This window comes from Bubalus bubalis, chromosome 5 (assembly GCF_019923935.1).
Source record: "Bubalus bubalis isolate 160015118507 breed Murrah chromosome 5, NDDB_SH_1, whole genome shotgun sequence".
NCBI lineage: Eukaryota > Metazoa > Chordata > Mammalia > Artiodactyla > Bovidae > Bubalus > Bubalus bubalis.
The window spans coordinates 126,012,826-126,027,456 of record NC_059161.1 but is presented as its reverse complement, the minus strand read 5'-3'; the positions used below and the strand labels follow the sequence as shown (position 1 = coordinate 126,027,456).

Below are 14,631 nucleotides of genomic sequence, written 5' to 3'. Positions count from 1 at the left end.
CGGCAGCCCAACAGGCTCCCCCGTCCCTGGGATTCTCCAGGCAAGAACACTGGAGTGGGTTGCCATTTCCTTCTCCAATGCGTGAAAGTGAAAAGTGAAAGTGAAGTCGCTCAATCGTGTGCGACTCTCCGAGACCCCATGGACTGCAGCCTTCCAGGCTCCTCCATCCATGGGATTTTCCAGGCAAGACACACGTGCCTCAGTTGACTGAGGAAGCAGCAGGTAACTCCAAGGGAAGAAGGCTGAGACCTGCACTCCACGGAGTCTGGCAGCTCACCTCCTCCTACAGGAACCCACTGCTTGAGATGCCCAAAAAGAGAGGACTGCTCCGCAGGCACCTGCACTGTGTGTGAATGAGGCAAAAGCACGGGGTGCTTGGCTACTTCTCTTAGCAGCCTGTGGATTGGTCCCCTCAACCCTCAAGTAGATGAGTCCTGTGTGCCTCCCACTAGCCACACTTGCTTTGCTTCAAGTAATTTTTCATAAATGTTTCCTAATCAAGTCAGTGATCCACAGAGTACTGGAGTGGGGTGCCATTGCCTTCTCCGGAAAAACCATAGCTTTGACTATACAGACTTTTGTTGGCAAAGTGATGTCTCTGCTTTTTAATATGCTATCTAAGTTTGTCATATCTTTTCTTTCAAGGAGCAAACGTCTTTTAATTTCATGGCTACAGTCATGATCTTAGTTCCAGTTTTTAGGTTCTTCTTTAAAATAGAAGAAAAGTCATGAGGGAGGATGGCAAAAATCATGTTATGTTCACCCATGTGACTCTCTGCATATCCAGATTTAGAGGTGATGGCAAAATCCTGTTGCAGATGGGAGCCTAAAAATGACCCTCCTTCCCCCTCCCTAGGACTTGATCCCACCACCCTGCTGGGAGCAAATAAGACGTGAGGCCAAGGCCAGGAAGAACCACACAAATTGCGAAGATGGTGGTGGTTTCCAATATTTATTTTTCTGGTTATAAAAGTAATACATGAAGAGCACTGGATTGGGAGAGGTTTTGAATCCTGCAAGATTTAGACAGGTCACTTTCTCACAACTTGTATTTCCTCATCTGGGAATCCGGACAAGGAGCCTTGCCCACCCCGCAGAAGGCAGTGTAGATCAAATGAGATAACACAAGGGAACCACTGATAAGCTGGAAAGTGCTGACAAATGGAAGGGCTTAGTGTCACCAGCCCTGGCTGAGGTAGCACCGAGGTCCAGGTTCCTGCCCCTCTCCTGGGCCCACAAAAAGGGGGCCACTTACAGCCTTGGTTTGATCGAGTCGGGGAAGGGCCTCACAGGTGCCTTAAGCCTGGCCGGATGGGGCTTCACTGGGGCCCCTTCCAGCACTGGGCATCAGCTGTGGCCAGCTGGGTGAGGATCTTCTCCAACTCGGGCCCATCCTCTAGGAAGCGCTCAGAGAAGGATCGGATGAGGCCTGCAGCCGAGGCCTCGTACTCAAGAAGTTGTACTTCTGAGCCTGGGGAGGAGATGGAGAAAAAACAGCAGCAGGAAAAGGTTTTAATAGGGAAACAGAATCATTATCGTAATCATAGAAGCAGCTAGTTGTCTTCCTGAGTTTTTACCATGTGCCAAAAATTGTGCTCAATATTTCATTATCTAACTGACTCCATAATCCTATGAAATAGGAAACATTAAAGGGGGAGTATTCAATGAATTGCTGCATTCATTCATTCACTTAATAGAGATTTACAACAGTGCCATGTTAGGTGAAACAGACACAGTCCTTGGCTTCCAGGAGGAACTGCTTCATCTCCATCTACTGTGGGGCCCTGGTCAAGTTTCTTAACCTAAGCCCTAGTTTCCTCATCTGGAAAGTGGGGGCAAGCACAGTACATCTCTCAAGAAGCTGTGATGATTAAATATAATATAATGGGTGGAGGGCACACTCACCAAGTGCCAGCTATCATAAGCATCGCAATCTCTGAACCTACTTCCTCATCTGTCAACTGGGGCTGTTCCAAGGACACCCATCTAGCCTATGTGGTGTTCCTGAAAAATCATGGGAAGCACTTCCTTCTAACATCCCTGCACTTCTCTACCTGCTCACAGTGCCTCATTGTACTCTGTGGCTTTATGGGATGTATGCAGCTAAGAGCACAGGCTCTGAGCTCGGATGGCCCAAGTTCAAATCCTGGTCCTGCCAGCCACTCCCTGTGTGACTTCAAATATACAGCCCCTCTGTGTCTCAGTTTCCAGTGAAAAAGGGGAAACTTCCTCATTTGAGTCGTTGGGAGTTGATGCGTGGAGTTTGTACCCAGACTCTGGCACATGGAAGTCCTCAAAAGTGAGGTATTAATACAATCACCACCACCTTTGAAAATTCAACCTGTTCTTTGGGCCTCAAAGTTTACCCCCTACTTCCTCCCCAGACCCACCTTTCCGCAATTCTCTCAAAGGTAGATATGATCTTCCCTTCTCTAAGTGTTCAGACCACTGTTTGTGTCTTTTGGGCACCCATGAACACTTCCCTTGTAAGACCATTTCTCTCTCTGTCTTATTTCTAATGGGCTGAGAACAACTTGAGGTGAGGAGTCCATCCCCAACACCTGCCCAGAGCTGGACAGTCAAAGCAATGATGATCTTGTCCATGTAATGAGCACTTGCTGGGAGCCTGGTATAATCCACTCACTCACTCACTGACAGGCACTGAGCGGCTCCCGGCCCTGTGCTAGGTGCTGGGGACATGCTGTTCCTGTTGCCATGGAGAGGAGCAGACAGGAAAACGGCAGAGTGACAGCCGCCATGAAGAAGAGGAAGCTGGGTGATAGCTCAGAGGGTGTGCCTGCAGGGTGGTGAGCCAGGGGAGAGGGCTGGCAAACCCATGACACCTCTGGAGCACAGAGTGGAGTTTATATTGTTTTTTAACTAAAGTGTTTTTTATTTTAATGATTCTTATTTTTTTGGCTGCACCATGCAGCTTGCATGGGGGATTGAAACCAAGCCTCGGCAGTGGAAGCGCTAAATCCCAACCACTGGGCCACCAGGGAATTCCCTAGAATTTGGAATAAACATTTTACATGCTTTTTCCTCACCAGGAGGAGGTAATTATTTCATTTAACCCTCACAGCTTCCCATGACTAGCATAGTGAGGAGCAAATGCTCTTGATCTGACTCTTGGTTCCTCTAGTAAAAAGCTGTAAGCCTTGAGTAACTGACTCTCTGTGCCTCAGTTTCCTTACCTGTAATAATACCTATACCTTACTGGGTATTATTGAATATTTAAAGGGTTAATCCCTGGAATACACTTAGAACTTGAAGGAAGTACTCAGGTTCTCTAGTGTCAGCGCACAATCCACACGGGCTTTATGAATGAAGACACCCAAGCTCAGAAAGGTTAAGTGAATAGGCCAAGGTTGCAGCGCAGTTCTGAAGCTCATGTTTTAACCACAGCCTGGCACCACCTCGTCTCAAGTGCCTCACATGCCAGTGTCGGGAAACGTGAGGCAAGGGATGAGAAGAGAGTGAATGCAGCAGGGTGCTGGCACCCCCAGGATTGAACACAGGCCCCGGGAATGAAAGCGCTGAGTCTTAACCGCTGGGATGCCAGGGAATTCCCGAGTAGAGTTTAGGCTAAACCTCTGAAATGCTCTCTCCTCACTAGGAGGAGGTAATTATTGCATTTAACTCTCACACTTATCCATGGAGGCACAAACGCTCTTAGTACAAAATTACAAGTGCGTGGCTTTTGGAAACAGCAGCATCACTTGAGGAGGGGAGAGGGACCATGGGGCTGCTGACCTCTGCTCTGACTTGACTGCTCTCAGCCCGCTGGGTGCCTCCTCTCTGCCTCACCTGACCTCACTCCTGGGCCCCACCAGGCCTGACTCTCCAGCATGATGCCCGGCCTCCTCTGAGGCCCGGGGTGTGTCTGTTTCACTAGCCCCTGCTCTGCTGGCCGCCCTCAACCTTCTGTTGCCATCTCACAAGCAGCCTGACCCTGTGTGTGTGTGTGTGGGGGGGGGGGGGGGGGGGCGGGGGGGTGGTGGCCTGTGGTGGTGGTGGATGCGAAGGTGTGGGCCTGAGGTTTGGCATGGGGAGGACTGGGCCGGGAGGGAGGGGGGAGACAGGAGCCACCTCGAGTAGCCTTTCCTGAGCTCCGGGGTCAGTTCCAGGCCTCCTTTGTGCTCCCGGAGGGCCCTCTATCACAGGGGGCCCAGGAGTCCATTACCTTCAAGGCGAGTGTTGGGTTGAACGATGAGCTTCCGGGCTTCCTTGCGGAGCAGCACCGTGTCCCTGAGGGAGAGGAAGCACTCGGGGGGCGCATCGGTGACCGCCGCATACCCCTCATACAGGGCCCGGCCTCCGGCCACGTCCCCCGTGGACTTCAGCACCTGTGGGAAGGCAGGAGTTAGTGCCTTTGGATGGACGCCCTCCGTGCATTCACGGGGCTTTGCCAAGAGCCATGGCCAGTGGCGCCCTGCCCCGGACCACGTCTGCTGTCTCGCGGGCATGCAGATCACGTGTTAGCACTGAGCAGGGTCCATATTAAAGTGAAGCTAATGGTTCCCTTTGATTGTCTCACTTGAACTGTACACAAGGAGGATAGTAACATTATCTTCTTTTCAAAAACATTTTTTCTTAAATTTTTACCGTGACAAATGTTCAGACAATATATTCTTGAGTGACATTCGCTCAGTTGTGTCCAACTCTTTGCAACTCTGTGGACTATGGCCCGCCAGACTCCTTTGTCCATGGAATTTTCCAGGTAAGAATATTGGAGTGGGTAGCCAGTCCTTTCTCCAGGGAATCTTCCCGACCCAGGGATCGAACCCAGGTCTCCTGCACTGCCAGCAGATTCTTTACCACCTGAGCCACCAGGGAAGCCCAATATATTCTTAGTGTTCAATAAATACTTTTTCTTGGTTGCTTGGTATGTGAGATTTTATTTCCCCGACCAGAAACTGAACTCTCACTCCCTGCAGTAGGAGCTCAGAGTCAACCAGAGAAGTCCCCACCCTCTTTTTAAAATAAAACATTTCATGTAAAAAACATTTCCTTTCAAATAAAAAACATACAGTACCTACCTTATAAAGAATGACACCCACACCACCACCACCCAGCTTAACAGTTATTCACATCATCCCTCCCTGACTGCACCTCGTGGCCTCCTCCGCCTGAGGAATCAGCACTTGACTTTGTGCTTATTAGCTTCTTGTTTTCCCTGAGTTTTACGCTCAATTCATGTTACATTTTTGCCCACATCCTGTGATTTGCTTTTTATGCTTGAACTACGTCTGAGATCCACGTGTGTTTGTGAGTGCAGTATATAGTCCCGTGGCTATACTTACAAACTTACGCTTACAAACAAGCCACAGTCCTGTCTCTTCCACTGTTGCTGTATAACCTGTGATTTTTGCCCTCCGAGGCTGTTCTGGACATATTGTACGTCTCCTGGTGATCAGGGGCAGGTTTTCCCAGGAGAATCGAGGTCTGGATAATAATCCTTAAAGGATGATGCCCCCATTGTTTTCCAGACTTGTTGCACCTGTTTTCACTCCCAGAGGCAGGGGGGTGGCGGTCCATCCAGCTCGGCTCACCAGGGTGATGTTGACAGTTTTTCACGTTGCCGAGCTGGTGGGTGGAAATCTCATGTGGGTTGTGTTTTCCTGATGACTAATGAGATGGAACAACATCCCACAAGTTGGTGGGTGATTTATTTTCCTCTTCGGTTCATGAGTTTTGCCTATTTTTTTGTTAGGCTGTTTTTTCTTCACTTTTTTTGGCAAGTTCTTTATATATTTAGCTGCTAACCTTTTGTTAACTCATATGTGATAAATACCCTATCCCAGTTTAAGATGCATCTTCTCACCTTCTTTATGGTAAGTTTTGATGAAAAGTTATCATTATCAGTATTACTTATCCACATGGTGCAGCTTGTGAAATCTTAGTTCCCTGACCAGGGATTGAAACCGTGCCCCTGAGGTGGAAGTGCAGAGTCCTATCCACTGGGCCACCAGGGAATTTCTATTCTATGATATTTCTAGACACATGTTTTGCTTGTCATTCTTGGAATTTCTTGAACTTCTTTGGATTTCTGAGTTGGGTCTTTCATCAGTTCTATGAAGTGCTCAGTCATTATCTCTTCTAAAATTCCTTCTTTTCTCTCTTTCTTCTTGGATCTTCAGTTCATGTACAGTAGATCTTTTCACACTGTCCTCTGTGTCTTTTTTTTTTTTTAATGTTTATTTATTTCATGCACTGGGTCTTAGTTGTGATCTTTTATCTTTCTTGTGGCATTTTGGATCTTTATTTGTGGCATGTGAGATCTAGTTCCCCGACCAGGGATTAAACCCAGGCCCCCAGTACTGGGAGTGCAGAGTCTTAGCCACTGGACCACCAGGGAAGTCTCCCTCCTCCGTGTCTCTTAATTTCTTCTAAATTTTCTATCTTTGTGTCTCTGTGCTATATACTCTGGGCATCCCTGGTGGCTCAGATGGTAAAGAATCCACCTGAACGCAGGAGACCTACGTTCAATTCCTGGGTCGGGAAGATCCCCTAGAGAAGGGCTTGTCTACCTACTCCAGTATACTTGCCTGGAGAATCCCATGGACAGAGGAGCCTGGCAGGCTCCAGTCCATGGGGTCGCACAGAGCTGGACACGACTGAAGTGACTTAGCACACATGATGCACTCTCTGTAACTTCTCTTGTCTTCAGCTGGATCTAAAATCTGTTTAAGCTGCCTATTTTTAGTTTCAGTGATTATAAAGATTAGGACTAAGAGATCTAGTTGGCTCTCTTCCAAATAACTGACATCTGTGGCTCTGATCCTTACTTATTCTGCCAATTTGCCACTGGCAAAGTAGGACTCCGACTAGGGCACCCTCTGGGTAAGCCTCCTCCTCTTAGGCCCAGGGGTAGAATGATTTTCCCTAGCTCTGCAGGAATTAAAACTGACTGGGAACTCCTGGGGGAAGGTTAGAGAGACTGTCTCACCTTTCTCCTTTTGCATAATACTTAACACCCAGCATGTGAACATAGATTCATGAAGTGGACATGTTAGCCACCAGGAGCTTCAACCAGAGAGCTGGTGACAGGGGTGTCCACGGGAGCCAGGTGGTATCATGAGTGAGTGACTAAGGCAGGTACAGGAAACAGGAAGCGGACGTGGCAGGCTGGAGACTGGAGCACGTGTAGATAGCCAAACACAGTGGCCACGGCTCAGTTCCAGGGAATTAAGTCTATCGATGGCAGGCCCTCCAAGAAGCCAGAAATACAGATTCATATCTCACCTCATCAGTTTTTACAATATGGGTGAGCCAAAGCTATGACTATTTGTAATCCCGTGGCTGAAGGCTTTCCCTGTGAAAAGCCTCCATCTTCCCTGCTGGCTAGCTCTTTGCTGTGCTCTTGGGTTTTCCTAGGGGGCTAATGAAATAAACAGCTGCACCAAAAAATGCCTCCATGTTCTGTATCTCCTGTTCCATGTTCCGTATGTTCTGTAAAGCCACCACTGTGGACACTGTCCATTCTGCTGAATGAATGATCCTGGACTAAGATCCACCTGCTTCAGTCTCTAAGACGGAATGCCCTGTGTTCAGTCACTACTAACTCACAGTTCAATACTGGCCTAGGGTTTGGTGGATTTGATTCCTTTATCTAGTGACTTATTATTATTAATAAACTGTTTTGGAATAATTTTAGATTTACAGAAAAGCCACAAAGATAGCCCAGACAGTTCCCATGGGCTCCTGGCCCAGTTTCACCTGTTGTCAACATTGGGCAAAATGTGTACATTACTCTTAACTAAACTCTAGACTTTATTGAGAGTTCACTCATTTTCCCATGAATGTCTGTTTTCTATTCCAGAATCTAATCTGGGACATGGCACTGCCTTGGGCATCTAATATTTTTTCATTTCTAATTTTATTTTACTTTCATGGCCAAACACGTATCTTTTAAGGAAAAATGCCTTAAATCCCTTCTGGAAATAGGTGGGAGTATAATCGTAGAGAGATGTTTGCTGAATTGAAGGCTGGGCCTTTTTCAGGTTGGCAAAGCCAGCAGGACCCTGTTCTGATGGAAGGCACTGCCCAGTAAGGAGTGGGTCACCATCAGGGGTTCTCCAGCCTTGCTGAGTGTCAGGATCACCTGGAAGGTTAGTAAACATGCAGGTTTTGGGGCCTTGCACTCAGAGTTTCTGCATCAGAGGGTCTGGGGTGGGGCCTGAGAATCTGCATGTTCTGGGTGCTGCTGCTGCTGCTGGTCCCTGGACCACACTTGGTGTCACACCGGGTTGGAAAACATGATTTTTATTGCTTTGCTGCTGCTGCTGCTAAGTCGCTTCAGTCGTGTCCAACTCTATGTGACCCCATAGACGGCAGCCCACCAGGCTCCCCCGTCCCTGGGATTCTCCAGGCAAGAGTACTGGAGTGGGTTGCCATTTCCTTCTCCAATTCATGAAAATGAAAAGTGAAAGTGAAGTCGCTCAGTCGTGTCAGACTCTTAGCGACCCCATGGACTGCAGCCTACCAGGCTCCTCCATCCATGGGATTTTCCAGGCAAGAGTACTGGAGTAGGGTGCCATCGCCTTCTCCATTTTATTGCTCAGTTCTGTATATATGTTGCTTCATTGAATTCCTGCCAGTGGGGCAGGTGATGTATTTAACAGATGAGAAAAGTGGAGGCCAGCAAGGCAATTACACAGCTGGTTAGTCCTGGCACCAGGATCCCAAAAGGTCTCCTGACTCTAAACGTCCCAACACGGGAGAGAAACCAGGACTGCAGTGAACACCGTCCTTCCCTCCTTCTCTCACCAAGCTCCAGGCTTCCTCCTTCTTGTCCCTCAACCCACTAAGCTCCTTCCAGTCCCAAGACCAGCCTTTATGTTCTGTTTCTTCTGCACTTAGATCTTTTCACAGTTGCCTCCTCCTTGGCACTCCCATTTCCGGCTTAAACACAACCTACTCCAAGAAGCCTTCCCTGTTACAGAGTGCGCAGACAGGCTGAGTTGGAGGGGGCCTCCGAGGCAAGAGGCCCCTGTTTACCTGGAGTCTCCGCAGGAACCTCTCCAGGGCAGGTTTGCCCACCGTCCGGATCTTGTCGCGGTCAAGGCGGACCCGGGCATCGGGGCGCCCATCGGAGCCTGTGGTGGGAGTGACGGTAACCAGTCCCTCGCCAGCCTCCAGCAAGACCCTCAGGATCACAAACCGGGCCTGCATGTGGGCCTGCCGGGGCCGAAGAGAAAGGAGTCATTTGTAGGCCCAAGGTAAGAAGTATTGAGTTGGCCAAAAAGCTTGTTGAGGTTTCTCCTTAAGATGTTACGGGAATGATCTTTTTAGCCAACCCAGTATCAAGAGTTCATTCCAAAGCCTGATGTATCATATGTGCTTGCTAACTGTCAATTTTTATTGTTGTTTTATTCTCCCCCACCCTGTGGGTCCTTTGGTGTTTAATTCCTCTCCCCTCAAATGCTTCCCTTCTCCTCTCACAAGGAAGGGCAGGCTGCCCTGGGGCACGAGGAGGCCATTTCCAGGCAGGACCCAGAGCCTTGCGCCCCCTCGTCACCCACCCTGCCCTCTTCTGCTCCACACCCCGCCCTGTTGACAGCAGTTACCCCAGAGGGCCCCTTGCCACCCCGAGCCACTTTCTCCTCCACAATCCTGTTTGCAGTCAGTTTTGTGGGATCAAGAGGGCATCATAATCCCCAGTTTACAGATGACAAGACAGAGGCCCAGAGAGGTGAAGTGCTCAGGGTCACACAGCTGGTAAGAGAGAACAAGGACTAACCCAAGTCGTGTGTTCTTTCGATGACCCAATATCGCCTCCTCAAAACAGACTTAGGTGACTTTTTAAAAGATTTCTATTGCTTACCCTGTTTCTTTCTTTTTTTTAATTTTTGCTTTGAATTTCTTTTTTTAAAAAATTAATTAATCAATTACTTTGGCTGCCCCAGGTCTTCATTGAGGCATGCAGAATCTTTAGTTGTGGCATGTGGGATCTAGTGCCCCAACCAGGTATTGAACCCAGGCCCTCTGAAGTGGAAGTGCAGAGTCTTAGCCACTGGAACACCAGGGAAGTCCCTGCCTACCCTGTTTCCAAAGTACATCTCATAGCCAAACAGCGTAGCCTAATGGCTCTGGAGCCAGTTAGCTTGGATTCAAATTCTGACTCTGTTACTTGCCAGCAAGTTACTTAATCTCTTTGTGCCTCCATTTCCTCATCTCTAAAATGAAGGTAATAACAGTACCTACCACCTAGGTTGACACTGGGGACAAATGGGTCAGTTCATATAAACTGGTTAGAACTAAGTGGCACAGAGTGAGTCCTATGTATCATCTATTAGTGGTCATAGTAACATCATCTTATCTGATTCTCCCTTAAAGGTGGGCAAAAAGACGATTACTCCCATTTTACAGGCAGGAACACTGAGGCTTACAACAGTGATGTGACTTGCCCTCACATGTGGTAGAGATTGGGATCAACCCAGTTCATGTGCCTCATAGGTACAGTTGTCCCATCCCTACACCCAGAATCCTGGTCTTGGTCCCCAGGACAGACCCTTCCCTCTGAGGGGTCCCCAGCCCCTACCTGTCTCCAGCTGGAGGCCTCAGGGGTGTAGAACTCCAGAGCAAGCAGCCCAGCCCGAACCATGTTGAGCCAGTTTACGTAGACCACATCTTCTGCATCAGCCCCCTCAAAGCCAAAGATCCTGGGGGAGGGAGGGAAGAGGTGGGGGAGAAGGGTCAGAGGCTGCCTGGGCCCTGCCCTCCCTGCCAGCACCCCCCATCCACAGAGGAACACCCCCCACCCCCCACCCCGGGTCTGTGGCTCGTACTCCAGCACTCGGGGGTGGAGGCAGAGATAGAGGCCCACGCTCTCCGCTCGGCACTCTTCGTAGCTGGAGGCGATGGTGCTGAACTTGCTGTCCCAGGTTTCCCCACTCCGGTACCAGCTCTGGATCTGGGAGGGGGAGCCCAGGAAGCAGGCTTTAGGGGAGGCTGCCACTTTACCTAGGCCCCCCTCCCTGTACCCTGGAGCTCCACCCAGGCCACCCTCACCTGCTCCCCCGTCTCCGGGTTGATCACGGTCTCCTGGTCAAAATTGAATGCTCCTTTCTCATCCTGCAGGAGAAGGGTCACAAAGGTAGGGCGGGTGAGGGTGGGGTACCCCAGAGCCCAGGTTAGGCCTTCAGCCTGGGATCCAAGGGGCTCAGAAAGGCAGCCAGGAAGCAGCAAGCAGACGGCAGGAGCAGCAGGTCCCTGACACGTGGTGGCCTCCACACCTGCTTTGTGACACCTCTCAGAGCCCCCAGAGGTAGAAGAACCTGAGACACCTACCCCGCTGCACAGAGAGCGACACTATGAGCCGGGGATCGGGGAGAGGGACGTGCAGAAAGTCACGTGAAGACCCAGACCCAGTATCTCCAGACCCCAGCTGGAGATGTCCCAGTGGGTGGGCCATGAGGCCTGGCGGCTCCTCACCTTTGTGGCCCCTCTGCTGCAGAGAAGCCACAGCACGTGATTCTCATCGTCACCATCCTCTCCAGGTGCCAAGTGTCATTCGTGCACCAGCCTTTTAACCCTTTAAGTCATCTTCCTAGGAAGGTTCTATTATTATCCCACTTCACAAAGGAGGAACCTAAGGCTCGGAGACTAAGAACCCCAGAGCAGAATTAGAGCACACAATATCTGTGCACAATGTCTCTTAACAACAACACCCATTTCCAGAGGGCCTTATGGATGCCAGGAAAATCCCAGGGCTTCACCTTTATTCCTCACAAGAGCCATATGGTAGGGGTCAGGAAACCCATTTTACAGATGGGCCAACTGAGGCTCAGGGAGGGGACCTGACTGAAGAAGACCACAGAGGGGCTATGTTTGTTGCTGCTTCCCTGGGACTTTGAAGCCAAGACAAAGCCTGATGCTCCCCCCATCAGCTGCCCTCTGGATCTTTCTGACTTCCAAGCCCAACTGATCCCCATTCAGGGAGGCAGCCGTGCCCCCAAGAGGAGCAGACCCCACCCCACCTGCCTCCAGTCCTCTCATCTGCACAGTCCACAGTGGGCTCCGCCTGGCCTGCTAACAAGGCTGTTTCTCATATTCCCTGAGTAGGTGTCGAGGGGCCTCCAGCCACTCTGGCTGGCCCACAGGAAGGGGCAGCTCCCTACAATACCTGAAAAGTACAGGCTCCAGGGAACAGCAATGCAAAGACAGTGCTGCAGCCTCAGGACTGGGGTCGTCCAGACACCACCCCTGCCCGGCTTTTCTGCCCCTGGAGCTGCCTGGGTCATACCCTCAGGGCAGGCTTCCTGGGCCTGAGCCAAGCAAGGCCTTCTGTGTGGGAGACCCTGGGTGGCGGCCTCCGCTGGCCTGTCCTATGGATCTCACTCAATCCTGGGACATCTTGCGGGAGGGTGAGACACTGAGAGCCAAGACTGGAGCAGCTTCCCCGCCCCGGGGGGCTGATTATGGGGAAGGGGAGCCATAGGCCTAGAACTGGGGAGGGTCCCACTGGTACCAGCACTAGCCCCTTATTCTTTTTTTTTTAATTTATTTATTTGGCTGTGCTGGGTCTTAGTTTTGGCATGCAGGATCATTTAGTTGTGGGATCCTTAGCAGTAAGAAGGAGCTTTAGTTGTGGCATGTAAACTCAGTTTTGGCACATGGATCTAGTTCCCTGACCAGGGATTGAACTCGGGCCCCTGCATTGGGAGCGTGGAGTCTTAGCCACTGGACTGCTGTGGAAGCCCCTGGTCTCAAGTTCTTACCTGCATGAAGAGCTTGCCGCTGCCATGGCCCAGCAGCTCGTGCAGCCCCACCTGCACGTCAAAGGAGGGTCCCTTCCAGCGGATGTACAGGTCCTGCCAAGACAAGCAGAGACCCACGCTGCCCACTGCCCCACCATGGTCACACAGCCTGCCCACAGCCCGCATGCCAGCCCGAGGGCCCATTGTGAGGCACACATCTGCTAAAAGTCTACCACCTGCCAGCCCTACTCTGGGCACTGCAGAGCCCATCTCATCCTGGCAACAACCCATGAGGAAGGGGCTTCCTCCACCACCGGCTGGGGAAACAGGCTCCAAGGACCCGAGGTCACACCGTGCGGAAGCAGCAGAGCCGGGCCTGAAGCCCCGTCCTTTTCCCTGCTCTGGCCTGTTCCGCCCTCCTGTGTCAGCTGAGGTCAGGCCAGGCCCTGCGCCGGTGCCCACCTTGTCCTCCTCCTCCAGGAAGGTGAGTTTCTTCCGCTCTGTGGCGTAGGCCACAGCCAGCACGTTCCCCAGGGACACGTTCTTAAAGCCTTCTGTCTGCCTCAGGTCATCATCTGGAGAAGGTGGGAAGGGGACCAGGGAGAAAAGGGCAAGGGCAAAGGTCAAGGGTCACAGGCAAGGAGTCTAACCAGAGGGACAGGCTGGGAATGTAAGCGGAGCAGGGTGCTGTGTGGCCAGGGCGAGTGTGTGGAGGGGGAGGGGGTGACTCTCAGTGGCGTCTCCTAGGGGGTTTGGGGAGCCCTTGTCTTGTTCAGGCGGGGATAGGGGGCAGGAAGGACCCTCCAGGCAAGCTCACAGTTGGGGATGTTGATGCCGGCAGGAATGCCGGAGCCAGCGAAGGTGAGAACGTCCAGGGAGGTGAAGTCGGGGGTGAGGAACTTGTCCTTCTCGAAGGCTGGGGGCCAGGGCAGCTCCTTCAGCAGCTGCTCCGCACTTGCCACCAGCCACTCAAACTTGGCACTCATGGCCTTGTTCACCATGGCCACGAAGCCTGTGGGGGAGAGAGTGGGCTGTGAGCGGGCAGGGTTGGGGGATCCCACACCCTCTTCCTCTCCTCTAATAGCCCTCCAGCCATTATGCAGGCATTGACTGCCTGCTGGGCGCAGTGAGCCTGTGCTGGCCACTCAGGAGAACCTGGGCCTGAGCTTTGCCTTCATGGAGACCCCTGTCTTGGGGAGAGTAGGGTACAGAGAAAAGGCTTCGCTGAGTAACACCTGAGATGGATCTTTTTAAACTTCTTAAAATTTTTTTTGGCAATGCCAGGTGGCTTGTGGGATCTTAGTTCCCTGATCAGGGGCCACAGCAGGGAAAGCATGGAGTCCTAACCCACTAGATTGCCAGGGAGTGCCCTGAGATGGATCTTAAAGGGGTATATGGGGAGTACCTAATGGGTGATGGGGAAAGGATCAAGAATCAGATGCCCAGTAGAAGGGACTATGTGAGCGAAAAAAGATGCTCTTCTTTTTGGGGGACTGTGAGATGTTCTGCATGGCTAGAGCGCCTGGCTTGCGTGGTGGTGAGTGAGGCTGCTGCACTGGAGGGCTGGGGCTGATCCTTTCAGATTTAATACAGTTAAGAATTCCTGGCTCAAAGCAGTATTTTCAAAATTGCACTCTACAGAACACATTTTCTATGAGAGCCTTCAAAAAGAAAGACCTCCCTGGTCAAAGAAGTTTGGGCAACACTATATACTCTATCTCCAACTTCTTAAAGGCTCTCAATGCACATTTGCATATTAAAGGTACTGAGGAGTCCTGCAAGCAGAGACTCTTTGCTGCTCCATACTGAATCTTTCTTCTTCTTTTTTTTTGGCTGTAGCATGCAGGATCTTAGCTCCCTGAATCTTTCTTCTTCTTTATGTTTTTTGGCTGTAGTATGCAGGACCTTAATTCCCTAACTAGGGATCAAA

General features: G+C 50.9%; 1 protein-coding gene across 3 annotated transcripts in view; it reads right to left on the bottom strand.

Annotated features, from left to right (window-relative positions):
* Nucleotides 1-935: 935 nt before the first annotated feature.
* The window catches only part of DPP3 (dipeptidyl peptidase 3), a 31,988-nt gene continuing 18,292 nt past the window's right edge, over nucleotides 936-14,631 (bottom strand). For all 3 annotated transcript variants that reach the window (XM_044943727.2, XM_044943728.2, XM_025286715.3), the window contains exons 10-18: nucleotides 13,519-13,713; nucleotides 13,164-13,276; nucleotides 12,723-12,815; nucleotides 11,014-11,076; nucleotides 10,791-10,915; nucleotides 10,544-10,664; nucleotides 9,001-9,180; nucleotides 4,184-4,346; nucleotides 936-1,471 (exon numbers count right to left, since the gene is read on the bottom strand). In XM_044943727.2, the coding sequence (XP_044799662.2) occupies nucleotides 1,320-1,471; nucleotides 4,184-4,346; nucleotides 9,001-9,180; nucleotides 10,544-10,664; nucleotides 10,791-10,915; nucleotides 11,014-11,076; nucleotides 12,723-12,815; nucleotides 13,164-13,276; nucleotides 13,519-13,713 (1,205 nt within the window). In that variant the 3' untranslated portion in view covers nucleotides 936-1,319. The remainder of the gene's footprint in view (nucleotides 1,472-4,183; nucleotides 4,347-9,000; nucleotides 9,181-10,543; nucleotides 10,665-10,790; nucleotides 10,916-11,013; nucleotides 11,077-12,722; nucleotides 12,816-13,163; nucleotides 13,277-13,518; nucleotides 13,714-14,631) is intronic.